At 45.2% G+C, this 21,100-nt stretch overlaps 1 protein-coding gene across 1 annotated transcript; it reads left to right on the top strand.

Moving 5' to 3' along the window:
• The first annotated feature begins 79 nt into the window (after window positions 1-79).
• On the top strand, window positions 80-15,808 carry LOC138947759 (E3 ubiquitin-protein ligase RNF113A-like). The gene is made up of 10 exons (XM_070319317.1): window positions 80-212; window positions 832-920; window positions 2,062-2,163; window positions 3,081-3,188; window positions 5,024-5,133; window positions 6,728-6,834; window positions 11,646-11,735; window positions 12,047-12,140; window positions 13,014-13,120; window positions 14,459-15,808. The coding sequence occupies exons 1-10, from the start codon at window positions 104-106 to the stop codon at window positions 14,569-14,571; spliced, it is 1,029 nt and encodes a 342-aa protein (XP_070175418.1). The 5' UTR covers window positions 80-103; the 3' UTR covers window positions 14,572-15,808.
• Window positions 15,809-21,100: the final 5,292 nt, after the last annotated feature.

Genomic DNA, 21,100 nt, shown 5'->3' with positions numbered 1-21,100 from the left:
ACACCTCTTTCGAAAGACGATATTTGATTGGTTCAATCTAAACGGAAGTGAATTAAACCAATCATGTTGTGCGAAAGAACGTCGTGGAAATAACGTTTACAAAATGGCGGACGTTGAGGAAGAGAAAGTTGCAGGCAATGAACCTAAAGTTGTTTTCAAAAAACGAGGCAAATTCAGAGGTCGAAGACGTCAGAAAGGCAGCAGTGATGAAGGTATTTATTTGTTTTTATACTTTAGATCAAATCTTGATTATCCATAGAGGCAATGTCGCCTAAATCAGGGGTGCAGCGCAACAGTCTTTCGCAAACAAATGAAGCTGATCTGTGTGGTAAGCGCACGGGGTATTGTTCGAACTTGTGAAGTTATTTAGTATCCTAGATTCGATCAGCGTAATTGGACAAGGTTGGCAGTGTTGATTATGTGGCTTTGATTGTGTAGATCCAAAATCAAAGAGACTGCCAACGTTCCAAAAATGAAAATACGTTGTTATTGACAAAATTACGTTACAATCACAAATATATCGACCCAACGGTCTTTTGATTGAATAAGTTATTTGTAACCATTTGTTTGTCTGTTCACTTAAAACACTGTTGGGTCAATATATTTGTGATTGTAATGTAATTTTGTCAATAACAACGTTCCAACAACTTACCTTTCTTGGGTTTTTTTATTTTGATTGTGTAGGTTGTGCTAAAATAAAGTGTAACTGTAACTGGAAAGTAAAGTTAATAAATGATTAGTACTACAGTAGATTAAATTAAAATAGATTACTTGGTGGAAGCTGATAGTGATACATTTATCGCCTTCTCTGATAATTTTTCAATTTTTCAGAGGGCCAGAAAACATCCTCTTCTGATGATGATGGAAACACGGCTGTACGAGTTAAACGACTTAACCAGAAAAGTGGTCTTGTTCAGTCAGTAAGTTGATAGTTTAAAAAACAGTTTATTAATATTATTGTTTAATGTATTGATTGAACACTGGATTTCCATTCTTTGAGCCATATGTGACATCAGAGGCCGACAAAAATTCATATTTAGGCGGCCAGCCGAGACTACAAAATAGTGCTTGTTTGTGTGCGTTTAATTGTGAAAAGTAAAAGAAATTCTAACCAGAATCAATCGATACATAAATTTTATGTTATTTGTATTTTTGAAAAAAATATGACATTTTACACAGATCAAGACAGTCATTGTTCACCTGACGGCTAGCGCGGTCTCGGAGGAACACTGACTGTCTTGTTCTGTGTAAAATGTCATATTTTGGTCAAAAATACAAAAACATATAATGTTTATATTATAAGATGATACAACATTTTGTCTGAGTGGCTCGATGTCCAAGGAGTCCATCAAGGAGCCCTTACATAAGAGGCCTGAAGGCATTTTGACCAAAGATGCAAAATGGAACAATATATGGTGCCATCTGAGAATTAGCCGCTATATCGTGTTATCTCTGTATGTGTGTGTGTGTGTAATCCAATGTAAAGTGTACATTTGGTGGCGCAGTGGTACGTAATCTCAATGCGCCCTTTGACGCACTGAAGGGAATTGTGATTGGGCGCACTAGTAAATTATGAAACCTTGTATATTATATTAAACCTTCCTTTTCCCCCTGAGTGCATGAGATTAAGAAACTGGACAGTTCGGCGTCAAGATTTTGTTTGCTCCAGTGAGTGAAACAAAAATTGCTGCTGCGCGGTATTCGCATCCAAAGTGGGTGTGGTCTAAGTCTTTCGAAATATTCGAGGATCCCCAACAACCAGGTTTAAAGTCTATTTTGACTGTTTTTTAACACTTTTAATGGAAACACTCACGGCTAAATTCGCTAGCTGCATCGCGTGATTGTTGCCGTTGTGCCGCCGCCGCGTCGCTATATGGAAACATAGCTTAACACAGTCACGCCCTTCTATTTTTTGTCCAGAAGTCATGACAGCTTTGTATAACTTAGCTGGGTTGACAGGGGCTTTTGTTACCTTTTTTTTTGGGGGGGGGGTGAGACCTTGATAAATTGATTACAAAAATTGTGGAATCCCTGTGTCGAAGTTACAATGTTATGTTGCAGACAAAGCGTTTCAAGACGAGTACGAGTACAAAGCAGGCTGCCAGCAGTTCCAGTGAAGATGAACGCAGTGTCTCTGTCTCATACAAAACTAGTGGAACGGCGGTAAGGGGAAATGTTATTGATGGTTAGAGGTTATATTTTGTCAACAGTGTGCATTTTGCATTGCTATTCACAGGTTCTTGCAATGCTTTATGCAGAATTTTGATGCTCTGTGATGTTTTTAATACATACATTTGTTATTTTAACTTATAAGCAATAAAAGATGTGTTAATGTCACAACTATAGTGTTAGTGTTACAGTTACTAGAGTTAGTGATATCATGTACAGTTCTTGATACTGCATCACATATGACTTGTGGAAATGTGGGAACTAAAATAGATATGAATGTGAAAAGTCTGCCTCTTTATTTCTCTGCACCACACTCCTACTCATTTAGGCTCTAGAAGTATTTTAGTAGTCTTACAGATCTACATGTATTATGATGATGATGATGATGAGTGCAGCAACCTGTTCTGTCTGAACTGTGAGGGTGAGATGTCAGCTTTTATCTTATCATGATATTCATTGATTGGAAAAGGAAGCTTTGAGTCTGAGTGTGTGTTGAATGAGTTCTGATAGTGATACCCTCCCTTTCAGATTCAACCTTTGAAGACCTTACTTGTTCAAACTTTCTGTTCATAAGTTCAGTATTAAATTACATATTCTTACTCCGAATCACATACAGCATTGACACAGTCTGAGATGCTAAGGTCTGAAAACGCTTACCCGTCTAACATTTTTAAAGGGCAGCAACCCCATCACCAAAAGAGCTAAAAATAGCCATGGTAATGAGCACATACTCTGTGAGTTACCTCCCATTGGTATGTACATGTACCTCCCTTTTAAGACTCTCCAACTTGTTAGACCGGATTTTAGTTCTTAAACACAGTGTTCCCTTCAATGTCATTTTTGAAGGGTACGTCATGTTTTGCAAAGGTTTGAGGAATAACCTTAATTGTTGTACTTATTTCTGTCTCCAGAAACGCACAGGTCCTGACGACATGGGTGCCACGGCAACGCTTGAGATTGAAACAGCACTTGACAATGACGCACAGGCTGTGTATGAACGATCCTTACAGCTACAAAAGGTCAGACTTGGTTCTTGCCCAACTATTGGATTTAGGAGTAGAAACAAAACGTTTGGTGTTAGAAGGTAATTCAAAATTTGGGCGACTGGTTATTGGAAATGGATTTGAAAATGATTTTCTTTTAATTTTATCCTTCACTGTTAATCTGTTTCTTAGAGGTAACCCCATTTCTCTTACTTAGTTAGTTTTTGACTCACATGCGAAGCAAAAGTGAGTCTATGTACTCACCCGAGTCGTCCGTCCGTCCCGCCGTCCGTCCGTCCGTCCGGAAAACTTTAACGTTGGATATTTCTTGGACACTATTAAGTCTATCAACACCTGATGTGGCCTGATGGTGTATGGTTACAAGATCTCAAAAAAACATGTGCGGCAACTTGACCTCACTTCAAGTTCAAGGTCATAGGGGCCGTAATTGTTGTCTTAAAAACGACCATTTTTCACATTTTCGCATTTTTTTCTGAAGTTATCGAGAATGGCAACCTTAGCTATGTATGCTATACAGGGCAATGTAAGCCCTATCTTTGGACACCAGTTTGGTTGACCTTGCTTCAAGGTCAAGGTCGCAAGGGTCCTTTAAAGTTGGATTGTATACATAGTTTGAAGTGACCTTGACCTTGAACTATGGAAGGTAACTCTTCCAAATCTACATATGTGTGAGGGAAATACATTATACTTACAAAAGTGAGTCTATATACTCACCGACATCGTCCGCCTGTCCTTCCGGGCGTCCGGGCGTCCGTCCCCCCCGTCCGTCTGTGAAACCTTTAACATTGTATATTTCTTGGACACTATTAAGTCTATCAACACCAATTGTGGCCTGATGGTGTATGGTTACAAGATCTTCAGAAACATGTTTGGCAACTTGACCTCACTTCAAGGTCAAGGTCACAGGGTCCTTCAAAGTTGAAATGTATATATTTTGAAGTGACCTTGAACTATTGAAAATAACTCTTCCAAAACTACATATGTGTGAGGGAAATACATTAGATCTTCAGAAACATGTTTGGCAACTTGACCTCACTTCAAGGTCAAGGTCACAGGGTCCTTCAAAGTTGAAATGTATATATTTTGAAGTGACCTTGACCTTGAACTATTGAAAATAACTCTTCCAAAACTACATATGTGTGAGGGAAATACATTATATTTTCATAATAACTCACATTAGGTTACATATCTTCAAGTTCCAGGTCAGTTTGAGTTAAACTGATATTTGTCAAAAAAGAGAAAACAGGCGCCAGACAGACTAGAGAGAAGTCGGAGAACTGACGTTCCTTGTTCGACTCGATCCCCTAATGACCAGCGATTAGCATTTTAGGATGGAGAACCTTTTGACACAGTATGCACCATAACTTGGATGCAATTACTGAATGTGCAACTCACAATGGCATTAGTTTTCTGTAATTATTTTCTTTACTGAATAAATATGTTTTTCTCAGTTTTATTGTAAAATTATTCTGAAAGAAAGATCAAGGTCTGTTCAGCATGTGAGTCGTGTGGGCTTTGCCCTTCTTGTTGGTAAAGAGGTAACTGTGTCACACATCAAAATTAAGCTTTTGCTTAACTTAATTAGACTGAAAGGGTTTAGATTCTTTCTGCTGTTTCTGCATTTAGCACATTTAGATCATACATGTAGACACTACAGATGATCAATATCATAATGTCAGAAAAAGTCATAAGCTATGTCTTCATTGTTAACCCAGTGATGCTTGTTCAAATACTCATGCTTAATTTGCGATCTTATTATAATTAAGGTGAGAAGGGAACCTCACATTAATTCCAGGGCTGAAAATGTGTGAAGGTGTTTCCCACAAGGAACTTTGCATTGTTTGTCTCAGGAGCTGAAAGGCAAGGAGGACGACAAGAAGTATCGCGGCATCAACAACTACGCTCAGTACTACGAGAAGAAAGACACTGCCCAGGGTAATGCTGCCAGTGGAAACGTTAGGTAGGCTTGTCTTGTGTTTGGTGTGTCGGAAAGGGGGGAGTGGGGCGACTCAACAGCTATGCTCAGTACTACGAAAAGAAAGACACTGCCCAGGGCAATGCTGCCAGTGGAAACATCAGGTGGGTGTGTCTGAAGTGGGGGGGGGGAGGGGGGGGTGGTTCGTAGAGAGACTCGAACAACCATGCTCAATACTACGTGAATAAAGACGCTGTTCAGGGCAATGCTGCCAGTGGAAACGTAAGGTAGGTGTGTCTTGTATTTGCTGTGCTTGAAGTGGCGAGAGAAAGGGGGGAGGGGGGGGGGGGGGGTGGTCGTGGAGAGACTCAACAAGTACGCTCAGTGCTACAAGCTGAAGGACACTTCTCAGGGCAGCACTACCATTGGAAACTTTAGGTGGGCGTGTCTTGTATTAGGTATGCCTCGGGTTAGGAGAGAAAGGTTAGTGTGTGTGTTTGGGTTTGTTTGTTTTTCGGGGTGTGCGCAGAGAGAGAGAGAGAGTGTGTACGCAAACAACATATCGTGTTTGGTGTGCATTAGTAGGGGGGGGGTGGGGGGGGGGGAGAAAGATAGGAGGGGAGTGTAGAGGGTGTGCAACAAAATTCCTTGCGTTTGCTGTTCTTTAGACAGGGGCAGAGTGTGTGTGGAAACAACATATCTTGTGTGAGGTGTGTCTGCAGAGAGAGAGAGGGAAGGTGGGGGGGGGGGGGGGGGGGGGGGTGTGTTGGGGTAGAGAGAGTGCATGTGAAAAGGATAACTGTTAAGTCGGATAGAAGTTGGACCTTGTAAATCATATTCTGGTGAATTTGACTCAAAGAATATAAATAAACATTTACTTTGTCATGATTAAGATGCACATGCAATGGTTTACTGGGAAAATGCTCTGCAACTTTGACGATTAGTTAAAAGAATGTGACTTGGGGTGCGTAAACACACTCTTGAGTGCTGGAGTGTTGGTTCTTCACGATCATACTCTTGAGACAGGAGACAAATTTAAACTCTTGTTTTTGCACAATCAAGGTATTACTGCAGTTTGATTTCATTTTTTTGAACCCCATTCTGAACCTTGTACTAATTTGTAGCTGTTGTGGTTCTTTGGGGAAGGTAAAGTCAATTTGAAGTGACGGGCGCAGTGGTGTGGTGGTAAGACGTCGGCCTCCTAATCGGGAGGTCGTGAGTTCAAATCCCGGTCGCTGCCGCCTGGTGGGTTAAGAGTGGAGATTTTTCCGATCTCCCAGATCAACTTATGTGCAGACCTGCCAGTGACTTAACCCCCTTCGTGTGTACACGCAAGCACAAGACCAATTGCGCACGGAAAAGATCCTGTAATCCATGTCAGAGTTTGGTGGGTTATAGAAACACGAAAATAACCAGCATGCCTCCCCCAAAATCGGCGTATGCTGCCAAAATGGCGTGTTAAAAACGGTCATACACGTAAAAATCCACTGGTGCTAAAAACATGAGTGAACGTGGGAGTCTAAGCCCATGAACAAAGAAGAAGAAGAAGTGATAACCGTAACCACAGTCCACTGGTTTTCAAGCTACATTGTACATATTAACTACACTAACACGCAGTGTGATTGGTTGATACTTTCAGGAAGGGACCCGTCCGAGCACCTGCACACCTGCGTGCCACGGTCAGATGGGACTACCAACCAGACATCTGTAAAGACTACAAAGAGACTGGGTTCTGCGGCTTTGGTGGTAGGTTGGAATTTGGCATATCTTCTTGTCCTTTGGCAAGTCCCTCAAGCTGCTATCCCTGCAACAGAATAATGCTACCCAATTTTTTACTGTTTGTTTGTGGTACATTTAATAACAGTGACATAGCACTTTTCTAGATTCACAGAAAGAGACAGAGCATGTGTATCACCCAGAACCTTGCACAGACCAAGCGGTTGTTTGTACATTTTTATCAAATGTGCCGTGTTTTGAAGTTTTGTCTGTAGTGTTCCTGACACAATTTTGTAATAGTGATACTGATAGAGAAAATCTCCATGTAGATGTGAACATTTTAGCTGAATGAATTTCTCCACGGTTGCCTTCACAGAGAAGTTTGTTGCTATCTTGGAGATAATGGTTGCTGTCTTCAATCCCAGTCGGGGGCAGGTCTATAGCTTAGTTGGTAGTGCATTAACTTTGTGACCAGTTTGTCAGCACAATTTGCATGGGTGAAAGTAGCCCGTCAATTGACTGAAATCCGTCAATCTGAAAATAAGTCTGACGGAAATTCCGTCAATCCGCAATTTTGATTAAAAATTTTTTTATTTTTTTTATTTTTTATTTTTTTTAAGCGGAACGCGTTTTCGAACTGCTATGCGGTAAACCCCGTAGGTGAGGTTTCTTCGCTTTCGGATTCGCTCTGCATCACGATAAAAAAAAAAGTTCTCGCGTTTTGGCAGGCATTACGAAGTGGTGACACGATTTCTGCGACAAAGATGCCGGTTTTGACGGAAAACGCATGGACAGATCTTATTGATGCTGGTCTAGCCAACAAATGGCGATGGGACTGGTTGGAGTTCATGAAACTAAAACTGTGTGTGATAAGTTTGGTGCTTGAAACTCAAGTGCTTTTCCTTGAGAACTTTGCACTAAAAGAGATGCTACTGCTTAGTTGCTACTTTGTGCAGCGCTACATCATGCTGTTTGCATGTGTGACATTCTGTTTCATCATTTATTTCAATGCCTGTCTGGCAATGTTTGCTTCTTATAATTAAATATTTCGAACTTTTATTTCAGTTGTTCAGTTCAGTTTCTATTTTATTTAGTAATTGGCTGTTGTCAATGTTAATTGTTATCAATTGTGTCGTTGTGTTGGAAGATGCAAGTGTGAAAAGATACAAAAGAAAAATGATTACTTCTGTGAATTGTTTTGATTTTGTTTACCCTTTTTACCATATCATTAGAATCTGAAGGTATTTTTTTGACCTGCATGATAGTGACAAAAAGTGTATTTTTTTGCCAGGAAAGGCCACAAAATCACAATGTATAATGCAAAACTTTCGTTTTCGGCCGGGGGGCGTTGCCCCCCTGGACCCCCTAACGGGGCCCTGCCCCGTACCCCGCCAGGGCCTGGGCGGCCCCTGGACCCCTTCCTCAAAAAATTTTCAGTCAATTTGATTTTCATAGGTTTCACCCATGAATTTGTATTGCGCTGGGTCGAACCCAGGAAAGGCAGAAATGTTTCTGTTCTTCCCAGAGTGAACGTTCAGAGCAGACTCTAAGCAGACAGAATCGTATCACCTTCGTGTGCAAATACATGCACAAAGACCGATACATACGTTGAAGAACCCCAAGTTTTTAGCCAAGTTTCCAGAGTGTGTATGTGTGTCAATGTGTGAGTGTGTTTGGGAGACAGTGTGTGTCAATGTGTGAGTGTGTTTGGGAGACAGTGTGTGTGTGTGTGTCAATGTGTGAGTGTGTTTGGGAGACAGTGTGTGTGTGTGTGTCAATGTGTGAGTGTGTTTGGGAGACAGTGTGTGTCAATGTGTGAGTGTGTTTGGGAGACAGTGTGTGTGTGTGTGTCAATGTGTGAGTGTGTTTGGGAGACAGTGTGTGTGTGTGTCAATGTGTGAGTGTGTTTGGGAGACAGTGTGTGTGTGTGTGTCAATGTGTGAGTGTGTTTTGGAGACAGTGTGTGTGTGTCAATGTGTGAGTGTGTTTGGGAGACAGTTTGTGTGTGTGTGTCAATGTGTGAGTGTGTTTGGGAGACAGTGTGTGTGTGTGTGTCAATGTGTGGGTGTGTTTGGGAGACAGTGTGTGTGTGTGTCAATGTGTGAGTGTGTTTGGGAGACAGTGTGTGTGTGTGTCAATGTGTGAGTGTGTTTGGGAGACAGTGTGTGTGTGTGTGTCAATGTGTGAGTGTGTTTGGGAGACAGTGTGTGTGTGTGTGTGTCAATGTGTGAGTGTGTTTGGGAGACAGTGTGTGTGTGTGTGTCATTGTGTGAGTGTGTTTGGGAGACAGTGTGTGTGAGTGTGTCAATGTGTGAGTGTGTTTGGGAGACAGTGTGTGTGTGTGTGTGTCAATGTGTGAGTGTGACAGTGTGTGTGTGTGTGTCAATGTGTGAGTGTGTTTGGGAGACAGTGTGTGTGTGTGTGTGTCAATGTGTGAGTGTGTTTGGGAGACAGTGTGTGTGTGTGTGTGTCAATGTGTGAGTGTGTTTGGGAGACAGTGTGTGTGTGTGTGTGTCAATGTGTGAGTGTGTTTGGGAGACAGTGTGTGTGTGTGTGTGTCAATGTGTGAGTGTGTTTGGGAGACAGTGTGTGTGTGTGTCAATGTGTGAGTGTGTTTGGGAGACAGTGTGTGTGTGTGTGTCAATGTGTGAGTGTGTTTGGGAGACAGTGTGTGTGTGTGTGTGTGTCAATGTGTGAGTGTGTTTGGGAGACAGTGTGTGTGTGTGTGTCAATGTGTGAGTGTGTTTGGGAGACAGTGTGTGTGTGTGTCAATGTGTGAGTGTGTTTGGGAGACAGTGTGTGTGTGTGTGTCAATGTGTGAGTGTGTTTGGGAGACAGTGTGTGTATGTGTGTCAATGTGTGAGTGTGTTTGGGAGACAGTGTGTGTGTGTGTGTGTCAATGTGTGAGTGTGTTTGGGAGACAGTGTGTGTGTGTGTGTCAATGTGTGAGTGTGTTTGGGAGACATTGTGTGTGTGTGTGTGTCAATGTGTGAGTGTGTTTGGGAGACAGTGTGTGTGTGTGTGTGTCAATGTGTGAGTGTGTTTGGGAGACAGTGTGTGTGTGTGTGTGTCAATGTGTGAGTGTGTTTGGGAGACAGTGTGTGTGTGTGTGTGTGTCAATGTGTGAGTGTGTTTGGGCAGGTGGTTTGGGAGACAGTGTGTGTGTGTGTCAATGTGTGAGTGTGTTTGGGAGACAGTGTGTGTGTGTGTGTCAATGTGTGAGTGTGTTTGGGAGACAGTGTGTGTGTGTGTGTGTCAATGTGTGAGTGTGTTTGGGAGACAGTGTGTGTGTGTGTGTCAATGTGTGAGTGTGTTTGGGAGACAGTGTGTGTGTGTGTCAATGTGTGAGTGTGTTTGGGAGACAGTGTGTGTGTGTGTGTCAATGTGTGAGTGTGTTTGGGAGACAGTGTGTGTGTGTGTGTCAATGTGTGAGTGTGTTTGGGAGACAGTGTGTGTGTGTGTGTGTCAATGTGTGAGTGTGTTTGGGAGACAGTGTGTGTGTGTGTGTGTCAATGTGTGAGTGTGTTTGGGAGACAGTGTGTGTGTGTGTGTGTCAATGTGTGAGTGTGTTTGGGAGACAGTGTGTGTGTGTGTGTCAATGTGTGAGTGTGTTTGGGAGACAGTGTGTGTGTGTGTGTCAATGTGTGAGTGTGTTTGGGAGACAGTGTGTGTGTGTGTGTCAATGTGTGAGTGTGTTTGGGAGACAGTGTGTGTGTGTGTGTCAATGTGTGAGTGTGTTTGGGAGACAGTGTGTGTGTGTGTGTCAATGTGTGAGTGTGTTTGGGAGACAGTGTGTGTGTGTGTCAATGTGTGAGTGTGTTTGGGAGACAGTGTGTGTGTGTGTGTCAATGTGTGAGTGTGTTTGGGAGACAGTGTGTGTGTGTGTGTCAATGTGTGAGTGTGTTTGGGAGACAGTGTGTGTGTGTGTGTCAATGTGTGAGTGTGTTTGGGAGACAGTGTGTGTGTGTGTCAATGTGTGAGTGTGTTTGGGAGACAGTGTGTGTGAGTGTGTCAATGTGTGAGTGTGTTTGGGAGACAGTGTGTGTGTGTGTGTCAATGTGTGAGTGTGTTTGGGAGACAGTGTGTGTGTGTGTGTCAATATGTGAGTGTGTTTGGGAGACAGTGTGTGTGTGTGTGTGTCAATGTGTGAGTGTGTTTGGGAGACAGTGTGTGTGTGTGTGTCAATGTGTGAGTGTGTTTGGGAGACAGTGTGTGTGTGTGTGTCAATGTGTGAGTGTGTTTGGGAGACAGTGTGTGTGTGTGTCAATGTGTGAGTGTGTTTGGGAGACAGTGTGTGTGTGTGTCAATGTGTGAGTGTGTTTGGGAGACAGTGTGTGTGTGTGTCAATGTGTGAGTGTGTTTGGGAGACAGTGTGTGTGTGTGTGTCAATGTGTGAGTGTGTTTGGGAGACAGTGTGTGTGTGTGTGTCATTGTGTGAGTGTGTTTGGGAGACAGTGTGTGTGTGTGTGTCATTGTGTGAGTGTGTTTGGGAGACAGTGTGTGTGAGTGTGTCAATGTGTGAGTGTGTTTGGGAGACAGTGTGTGTGTGTGTGTCAATGTGTGAGTGTGTTTGGGAGACAGTGTGTGTGTGTGTCAATGTGTGAGTGTGTTTGGGAGACAGTGTGTGTGTGTGTCAATGTGTGAGTGTGTTTGGGAGACAGTGTGTGTGTGTGTGTCAATGTGTGAGTGTGTTTGGGAGACAGTGTGTGTGTGTGTCAATGTGTGAGTGTGTTTGGGAGACAGTGTGTGTGCGTGCATGTGTTTGTGTGTTCTGTCTATTCAGCAACCCAGCCTAAAAGAAGTTTTAATAACAAATTGGTTTTTTCTCTTGTCCTTTTCAGACAGCTGCAAGTTTTTACATGACCGCGGCGACTACAAGCACGGGTGGCAGCTAGAGCGAGAGGTAGAGGAGGGAAGATACGGCCAGAAAGGTGAGTGTCCACAGTGTGGTAGCATCAATGTAACAGGTAAAACAATCGGAAACAATCAGTTTCTAAACAAAATTTGGAGCTATATTTTTTGAAAGGTTATACACTAATTACAGTGAAAGCAGTCTGTGTGACACAATTTCCACAGCAAGAATGAAATTCTAAAAGAAAATTGTTGTACATTTCGTGACCCCCGAATGAGAGCAGAAACTGTGTGGATTTTGGAAAGACATGGTGAAGTATTCCAATTTGTACAGTTTCAGCAATGCATTTTTATCTGAAATAACAATAAGTTTACCAATGGTTTTCTGCAGATGAACAGAACTATGAGATTAGCAGCGATGAAGACGACTTTCCATTCAAGTGTTTCATCTGCCGCAAGACCTTTACAAGCCCTGTAGTTACAAAGTAAGCTGCTTTGGGTGTCTGTCTACATGGTTGTCGGAGTATAGTGCATGCCAACAGTGTGTGTGTGCGTGCGTGTGTGTGTGCGTGCGTGTGTTCAATTTCAAGAATTTCTGATCAGTTTTTGTTACTAGTTTCATATGTTGTTACTGTGGTGCCGCCCCCCCCCCCCCCCCCCCCCCCTCCAAAAATCTCAGGGAATCGGGTCTTTAAAAAAAGGGAGAGTCTTCTTCTTCTTCTTGGCGTTCGCAGAGGTTACACAATCAGTCCAGCACTGGTGATAAATGTTGTCGTTTTCTCCAACTCCTGTCGACTGCCGTATAGTTTGGTCTGCAAGGGAGTTGGTGACGGCCACACTTCTTTTCGTTCCTCATCTAGTAAGGGACATCGCTGTAAGATGTGTTCCGCACACGGGAGAGTCTTAAAATGGAGATTGATTATCAGAGGTTATGAACAGAAAATCTGAATAAGCAAGGTCTTACAAAGGAGGACAGTCTTAAATCTGGGATTTTAAAATGGTTCCACTGTAACTGATATTCTTGCAAGTGAGTGTATGTTTGTGTGTACATGTGAATATTTATGTTGGTGTCAGTGAGGAATGTGCCAACATACACACGCACACACACACATACACACACACACACACACACACACACGCATGCACGCACGCACACACACGGACACACACACACACACACTTCTGAAGTATGATTGTGAACACACACACACAAACACACACACACACACTTCTGAAGTATGATTGGGAAAATATAAAAGAAAATTACACTAACAACATGCATGACACAATTGAATGTCAAGTCTTGTTTACTGCAGAATTTGAATTTTTCCCTTCAATGTTTGCATTTCTGCTGGCAGGTGCAAGCATTATTTCTGTGAGAAATGTGCGCTGGATCAGTACAAGAAAAGTCAACGATGTTTCGTTTGCAGCCAACAAACAAACGGGGTCTTCAATCCAGCAAAAGGTAAAGAAAACCTCTCTTTTACCTTCATTTTATAGTTGGGTGTGAGTGTCTGTCTGTCTGTCTTTGTACTCTTTGCACCACTCTTAAATTTCTTATAGTTCAAGTTGAAATGATACAATTTTGTATAACTGTTAGTTTCGAAGATGTTTAAAGTGAAACATCATATCTTATATGGTGTTTCTCATTTCAGATATAAAGCTTGAGGGGGTTGAAGGAAAAGTGATCCATTTGATTTAGATCTCTGTTAGTTTACAAACTTTGAGTTTGACATAGTTGCAGTTTCATTTTTGGACAGTAAGTTTCACATGACATTTGAACAATTGATTTTTGCATGAATCTTCATGGTTACTGTGTGCTTTCTATGCGCTGACATCACAGGGATGTTGTTAGGCATCGGACATAGACCGATTAAAAGGCTCAAATGTCCGATTCACATAGCCGCATGGCGGTCAGATGTCCTATCGTTTTCAACTGAGCGCGTCATTTGATCATTTTCCTTTCATGATAGAAATCTTTAAAAAGCGGTATGAGCCGTTTGCGTACACCCTTCTGCAGCACACTAAAGTTAGGAGTACGGGAGACAACTCCAACTGACCAAGGCTCGCGTCTACTTTAATTTGCTTTCGATTAGAGATGAAGCGTACGGCACTAAATTATGCCACCGATAAAAACTAAAGCCTGCCAAAGAACTGCAAAGGCTGAACACGTTTGGCGTTTCAACGGCATCGTGAGCCACATTAGGGCCAAGAACATGGGAAAACATGGCAAGCATCATTCTGAAAAATGACAGTGCCAATGACAGTGTCGCCGCTGAAACCTCCACAATCACGGAAAGTAAAGTTTCGTCACTTGTAGATGGTGTCAGAACAGCAGAAAATTCACACAAACGGTCTTTTGATAAGGTTAACTATTCATGGCTGACCCTGTTTAGTACTAGTTGGTTAGAATTTGACAGCAAAGAGACCATCTATATAGGCAAACTGTTTGGTCGAGTCTGTCAAGAAAAAGCTATGTCAGGAAGTCATGCAGTTCGTGTGCCAATCGAAGTAAGAGCACTGAAGTGTTTGATTGCTTTTAAGTTGTTTTTTGTGTGTGTGTGTCCTGTTTGAAACAAAAGTAATAAAACAATATACGCACACAATGTTGGTGCATATACTGATATGTGTGTGTGTGTGCACATGATTTTGTGTTTTCCACAAAATTATTATGTCCTATTAAATTAAAATGTCTGAAAGCAGTCAAATGTCCTATTGATGCCGAGGAGCTCAGACATTTGTCCTATTGGTAAGAATTTGTGGCAACATCCCTGCATCATTTTCATTAATTGTGTGTTCACAGAGCTCATGCTGAAACTGAGCAAGTTGAAGGATGAAGGTGGCGCAGACGACAACAGTGATAACGACAACACGGCCCCAGCACAGGAACAGATAAGCGAAGGAGAGGAAACTTAGCAGGAGAAAGCAGCTAGCTGATTTCATGTTGTATTGTTATCACCATATTTTGACTGGCCTGAGCAATCAGAAGTTGTAGAATTCAGATGTGTCAGATCGGCTGACCGGTCCTGGGGGAAAACTGTTTACTTAGATAAAAAAACAAAAGATATCTGTACTCACCGATACAAGAACAGCACAAGACAGTACGAAATTTGCTTATGTAAGCGAAAATGTGTACTGTCTTGTCCTGTCCTTGTATCGGTGAGTACAGATATCTTTTCTTTTCTTTTTTTTAACTTTGTTCATCTCACCACAGTTACTTTGTTGTTTAGTTTACTTAGAGGTTTTCTATGATGTTTATGAAGCAATGAAATATCATACACTTCCAGGTTTCAGTTACCGCTAGACATTGTGAAAATCTGGCTGACCTTCAACTTTCAATTCTAAGCAGAGAAAAGTTCAGTTAAACAAAAAGAGAGTAGAATTAACCATTTCTTGTTCATGTTTGTAGCTGGAGTTTTGAAACATTACACCCTCTCAGGTTTTGATCGCCGCATGATAATATCGATATGGTGACAGTCTGGTTGAAAAACAAACAAACAAACAAGTGAACAATTTACAGACTGAATTCTACTTATGTCTTGAATTTCCGCAGCCTTTAACTTGGGCACACTTGTAACCTTTTGATAAGCCTCTTTTGTTTCAAAAGTTTGGTTTACCTCTGTCATATATCTTAAAGGCACAGTAAGCCTCCTGTAAACCATCACAGATGCTGTCAGGCTTTTACACACAGTACAAACACCCTTCCATTTGAACGCTCACCAAATGGGAACATCCTAGGTGCCCTCCGTAAAGAGTGAGCAATTTTCAAAGAATTTATTTTTGCGTGGTTTATCTTACCCCTGAGCCATCGTGAACCCGTGTGATCAAGTTTCCCTTTTTCACAATGCAGTCGTCAGTTAGTAATTTGAATGCGACTCGCTGTGAGCTTATCTGCAATAGCACGTTATTAAGTACCTCTGACTATGCACGAAACAAACGGCTGTGGTTCACAAGAACTCTAGCGATGGCGTTTGACTGTTCAGAGGAACTGGTGATAGGTATAAACCGTCGTCTGCTACGAGAACCACGACCTGCTTCCGGGCTTTTCTTTTTTCAAACTTTCAAAACTTCGAATTGTACTGATCTTGTCTTGATGAAAAAAGAATTCTTTTATGATTTAAGAATGTTTGTGTAACAAGCTGTCAAATTATTATTAAATTACATATCCATACCCAACTCACAAATAGCAATTAACTCTAGTTCAGTGCTGGTAACGCTGTACGCGTCCCCTTGGTAACCAAGGGAGACCACTCTAAAAAAGAAAGTGATCCATCCCATAATGCCAGACTATCAACAGTCCGACATCCGTATGCGCGCGCATACGCCGCCATCTTATCATTCCACTCTCAGCGAGCGACGTGTCTGGTCGCGTTTTGTTGTACGCTCCGGCTGTGTTCAGCCTTGGTCTTTGTTTCCTGACTTTGACTTCGCCCCTTGGTCTGCCGCCGAGCTTTGTCAATACCCTGGCTGTTTTTGGGTGAGAGCTTTCTTGTTTTATGTAACTTTGGCGACGTTTCTGTCGCACGTTTGTGAACTTGTAAAAAATTTCAGTTTCGAAAAATTTTTGTGAGTTTGCTTTGACATGGCGGAGTGCGCCAAGAATAGAACTAGTTCGAGACAGGCTGCTGCTTCAGCTTCTCCGGCTGCTAGTACTTCTTCCTCTAAGAGAAGTTCTTCGTCTAGAAGAAAGAGTGATGGAATTTCCGCCACTTCTCAGATAGAACCGGGAAATGTAGGATGTGATGTTGATGTTGTTGTTGACAAGCCTTCGTCCGCCATTTTGTCCGCGAAGAAGGACAAGGTCACACGTAGTGAAAAGGATAAGGATGTTGTTAAACCGGTTGTTTCGTCGGGGGCTCCTGGTGATTCAGGTGTGTCTCCCGCCGATATTGCGTCATTGCTTTTGACTTTAAGTACACAGGTTTCTACTTTGGCGGCCGATTTGTCGTCGACGAAAGCAGAGATTCGCGCACTTCCGGCTGGCGTCTTCGATGTCTCTTCGTTGGGTAGAGTCAGGTCTTCACCGGCTCCTTCCACTTCCGGTTTCGCTTCAGCTCCCGCTGCGGCTTCCGCTGTGGCTGCTTCTACCGTGGTTCGGGCGGAAGTGCATGCGTCTCAGCATGCTGATGGTCGGCTGGTGTCCCTTCTGCATGAGCCGGTGCGCTCTAAAGGTATGTCTTCCCCACAAGTTACCAGGTTCTCTGGTGACGGTGGGGTGCGATCACAGGAGAGAGTAAGCCACGTGCGTGGTGAAAGCCCTCCTGCAATTTCTGGCCAATGGCATCGCGCCGGCCCAGCAGTTGCAGGGAGCCCTGTGAATCGTAAGAACTTGGCATATACCTCTGATGCAGTGTCGGGTATGCCGGTTCTATGTCCGTCCGGGGGGACGGATGGTGGGTGTGACTCCGAGGACTTTGCAAGTCTCTCTGGCGTTGACCCACCTGGCTGTGATAGCGACCAGGAAGGAGGGTTGGAGGAGGGCAATGCCACGGCCGTGGATGACACCCTTCTCAACCTGCCGGCGAAGCTGTCGAGCGCGGTGGCTCTGGCAGCGGAGACGGCTTCCAAATACTTTCCGGAAGGGGTGGTGAGAAGCAAGGAGAGACTTCTGCCACCCAGGTCGGCTTTTGACGATTTCCGGTCTGCCAAGAATGATTCTGGTCAGTTCCGATTTAAAGAGTCTTCCTCAGTTGCCTATGTTATGGCAAAGGTTTTCAAGGGGAGGAACGGACCGGAGGTGCCGTTGTTGTCGCAACGTGGTGATGCACCTGAGGACGTTCTCCCGTGGTTGGCCAAGGCGGGGGATCGGGCTGTTTCTGGTATTCAGAAGTTGAAGCTTGCTCCCCGGCCTGTTAAGCTGATTGAGCATTTCGCGTTACCTACGGCTGTGTTGCCGGTGACGCCTGAGCTTGCTTCGCTGCGTGAAGTCGGTTACGGTTCTAGCACTGTGCTTCCGTGTACCGAGTCTTCGATGATGGCTCTTGAAGATGCAGGGAGGTCGTTGCTTGAGCTGACGTCAGTGTCAGAGTCTCTGCAACGGTCTCTTTCGAGGTCGATTGCGACCTCGCTGGACCCCTTTGAATTCAGGTTCGACGCTTCGGCGCTTGACGTGTCTACCCTTCTGGCCACTTTGGCCAAGGTGACAAGGGAACAGATGTCGATTTCAGCCAACCTTTACGCACATGCAGTGCACTCAAGGAGGTCGGCGTTTTTAGCGGGATCGAGGATTTGTGATAAGTCCACGATTGAGTCCTTGAAAGTGTCCCCGTTTTTAGAGGGATCGTTGTTGGGTCAGGCCTCTTTGGATGCTCTCCAGAAGGAGACAGCGGACGCGAGGGATCTCGCTATAGCCCGCATTGCCTTTCAGGGTTTGCCTAAGGCTCAGGGCAAACCTCAGTCTCAGTCTCAGTCTCAGTCACGGACTCAGACGCAGTCTAAGGCCAAACCTCAGACATCCTCGTCTGGTGGTGGCGGTAAGGCACAGAAACAGTCGTTCTCTTCAGGGGGTAGAGGTCGCGGTGCGCCCTACTCTAAGAGGGGTCAATCCTTTGGTGGTTCTAGGGGGTCGGGGCGCAAGCCCCACCCCCAATGAAACTCCCCCGAACAGGCCTTCCCGGTAGCTCCCGCACTGGTTGTGGCGGGCGGCCCGTCCAGGGCTCTCTCTTCCTGGCTGCAGCTAGTGGACAGCAAGTGGGTTACCGGGATCGTTCGTTCGGGGTTCAGACTTCTCTGGTCAGGGGAAAAAGCACCTCTGACCAGGATAATCCCGCTTTGCAAACCCCCCAGGGATCCGGAGGCGAGAGCCGCGGTGCAAGGGGAGGTGACAGCCCTGCTCTCGAAAGGGGCGATAGAGGAGGTCTTGGACTTACGGTCCCCGGGGTTTTACGGCAGACTGTTTGTTGTACCGAAAGCCTCGGGGGCTTGGAGACCAGTTCTGGACTTGTCTACTCTGAACTTGTATCTCCGGACGGTGAAGTTCACCATGGAGACGCCGGCCTCTGTGCGAGAGGCGCTTCGTCCAGGCGATTGGGCTACCTCGGTAGACCTTACAGACGCATACTTCCACGTCATGATGCACGTTACAGACAGGAAGTGGTTGCGCTTCCGCTGGGGAGCCAAGGCCTATCAGTTCAGGGCTCTGCCGTTCGGCCTTTCTCTCGCGCCATGGATTTTCACCATCGTGGTGCGTCAGCTCTGCGCTCTTGTGCGCAAGGAGGGCGTGCGTCTGCGAGCTTATTTGGACGATTGGCTTATCCTGCATCAGGACAGGGAGTTGTGCCACGTCCATTCTCGCATGGTGCTCAGTCAGGCTGCCCAGCTCGGGTTCTCGGTGAACCTGGGCAAATCAGAACTGGTTCCATCCCAGACGTTCACTTACTTGGGGATGGAGTTCGATACGCTCAGTTGGTCGGTCCGCCCGTCTCAGAAGAGGGTGGCCAAACTTCAGGACTTGCTCCGTGCGCTTCACGGAGAGAATCGGGCCAGTGTACGGGTTCTGACATCAGTACTTGGCCAGATGGAGTCTATGGCTCCTCTTATCCCACTGGGCAGGGTACACAAGAGGCCGTTTCAGGCAGCTCTTCAGGCTCGGTGGGATCAGTCAACCCAGGGGTGGGACACCCAGATTTCTCTGGGAACCTGGTTTTTCGCGACCACGCAGGTCTGGCTTCTTCCCTGGGTCTCACAGAGAGTCCCGATAGTGTGCCCGGCGCCAGAGAACGAGCTCTTCACCGATGCTTCTCTGACGGGGTGGGGAGCTCACCTGGGGGAGCATGTGGCGTCGGGGGCGTGGAACCTGTCTCTTCCCACGCGCCATATCAATGCTCTGGAGTTGGAGGCCGTTTCCTTGGCCCTCCAAGCTTTTCTGCCGTTCGTTCAGAACAGTCATGTCAGGTTGCACACCGACAACAGGACTGTTGCGGCTTACGTGAACAGGCAGGGCGGAACGAGATCCCTCAGCCTCTCAGACAGTGCGTGTCTCATTCTAAAGTGGTGCGCTTCGCATCGTATTCTGCTGTCAGCCATCTTTCTGAAGGGCAGCTTGAACGTCCTTGCAGATGCGCTGAGCAGGGGGGACAAGGTGGTCCATTCAGAGTGGACTCTGTCGCACCAGTCCCTGCACCGTCTTTGGGAGCAGATACAGAAGCCTCAAATCGATTTGTTCGCAACTCGGTATTCAGCGAGGCTTCCTCTGTTTGTATCCCCCTTCCCGGATCCTCTGGCGTGGGGCGTGAATGCGCTGGAACTGGATTGGACAGGGCTGACAGCTTACGCCTTCCCTCCGTTTTGCTTGTTAGGCAAAGTTCTCAGGAAGGTCGACCTGGAAAGGCCAGCGCTGGTTCTGGTTGCCCCACTTTGGCCAAGCCAGCACTGGTTCCCGGACTTGCTGCGACTGGCGGTTCGACCGCCTATCCCCATCGCAGTAAGAAAGGGAGAACTCCTACAGCCCAGGTCGGGCATCCCTCACGAGAACCCTCAGGCCCTCAACCTTCAAGGGTGGATTCTGTCGGAAGCGCTATGCTCAAGGCAGGGGCCTCTTCCGCCACTATAGACTTCGTGAAGCATGCCCATAGGAAGTCAACCAGTTCGGTCTACTCGTCTCACTGGGCCACTTGGGTGAAATGGTGTGGTCTTAACGGGGTTAAACCTTTGGCACCAAGGTCCATGCAGGTAGCAAATCATTTAGCCTGGCTAGCTGGACAGGGGGGTTCGGCTTCTTCCCTTCGTGTTAGAAGGTCCGCAATTTCGTCAACACTTAGGCAACTGGGCCATAAGATTACTCTTGACGGGGTTGTTGCTAGCGTTATTAAGGGCGCCTCCCTTAAGGCCGCGCGCGTGAAGTCTCCGCTCCCTGCTTGGGATTTGATGCTTGTGTTGAGATTTTTGGCCTCTAACGAGTTTGAACCGTTACAGTCATCTAGTTTGGCTAACTTGACGCGCAAGGCCGTTTTTCTAACTTTGCTCGCTACGTCGCGTAGAGGGAGTGAGGTTCATGCTTTATCCGGCTTAGATAAAGATATTGCAACCGAAAAGGATGGTTCCATATCTCTTAAATTCAGGCCAGATTTCTTAGCTAAAAATCAGAAACCAGGCCATATTTCTCCTGTCATTAATGTTCCTGCCTTGAGCAACATCCTTGCTCCTGGAGACCCTGACATAGTTAACTGTCCGGTCAGAACGCTCAGCGTTTACCTGTCTCGAACAAAGTTCATTCGTTCCGAAAATCAAAAGTTGCTTTTTATTTCTCCCAATACGGCAAGGGGCAAAGATATTGCTAAGGTGACTTTGACCAAGTGGGTTTCCACGTTAATCAGGCAAGCTTACGCCTGGTGGCATACTCAGTCCGGAGAGGTTAGGGCAGTACTTCCCCTGACTTCGGCAAGAACTCATGAGGCGAGAGCATGGGCCTCGTCTGGCTGATGTTTTGGAGGCTGCCTATTGGAAA

The sequence above is a fragment of the Littorina saxatilis genome, linkage group LG14 (genome assembly GCF_037325665.1).
Source record: "Littorina saxatilis isolate snail1 linkage group LG14, US_GU_Lsax_2.0, whole genome shotgun sequence".
Classification (NCBI taxonomy): domain Eukaryota; kingdom Metazoa; phylum Mollusca; class Gastropoda; order Littorinimorpha; family Littorinidae; genus Littorina; species Littorina saxatilis.
Note: the sequence above shows the minus strand (reverse complement) of the source record. Positions and strands in the feature narration are given on the sequence as shown.

Bases quoted from the DNA above. Each gene is read 5' to 3' on its own strand.
- LOC138947759 (XM_070319317.1), top strand. From the start codon at position 104: ATGGCGGACGTTGAGGAAGAGAAAGTTGCAGGCAATGAACCTAAAGTT. The intron at 213-831 runs GTATTTATTTGT...TCAATTTTTCAG, and splicing joins GAAAGGCAGCAGTGATGAAG to AGGGCCAGAAAACATCCTCT. The intron at 5,134-6,727 runs GTAGGCTTGTCT...TGATACTTTCAG, and splicing joins GCTGCCAGTGGAAACGTTAG to GAAGGGACCCGTCCGAGCAC.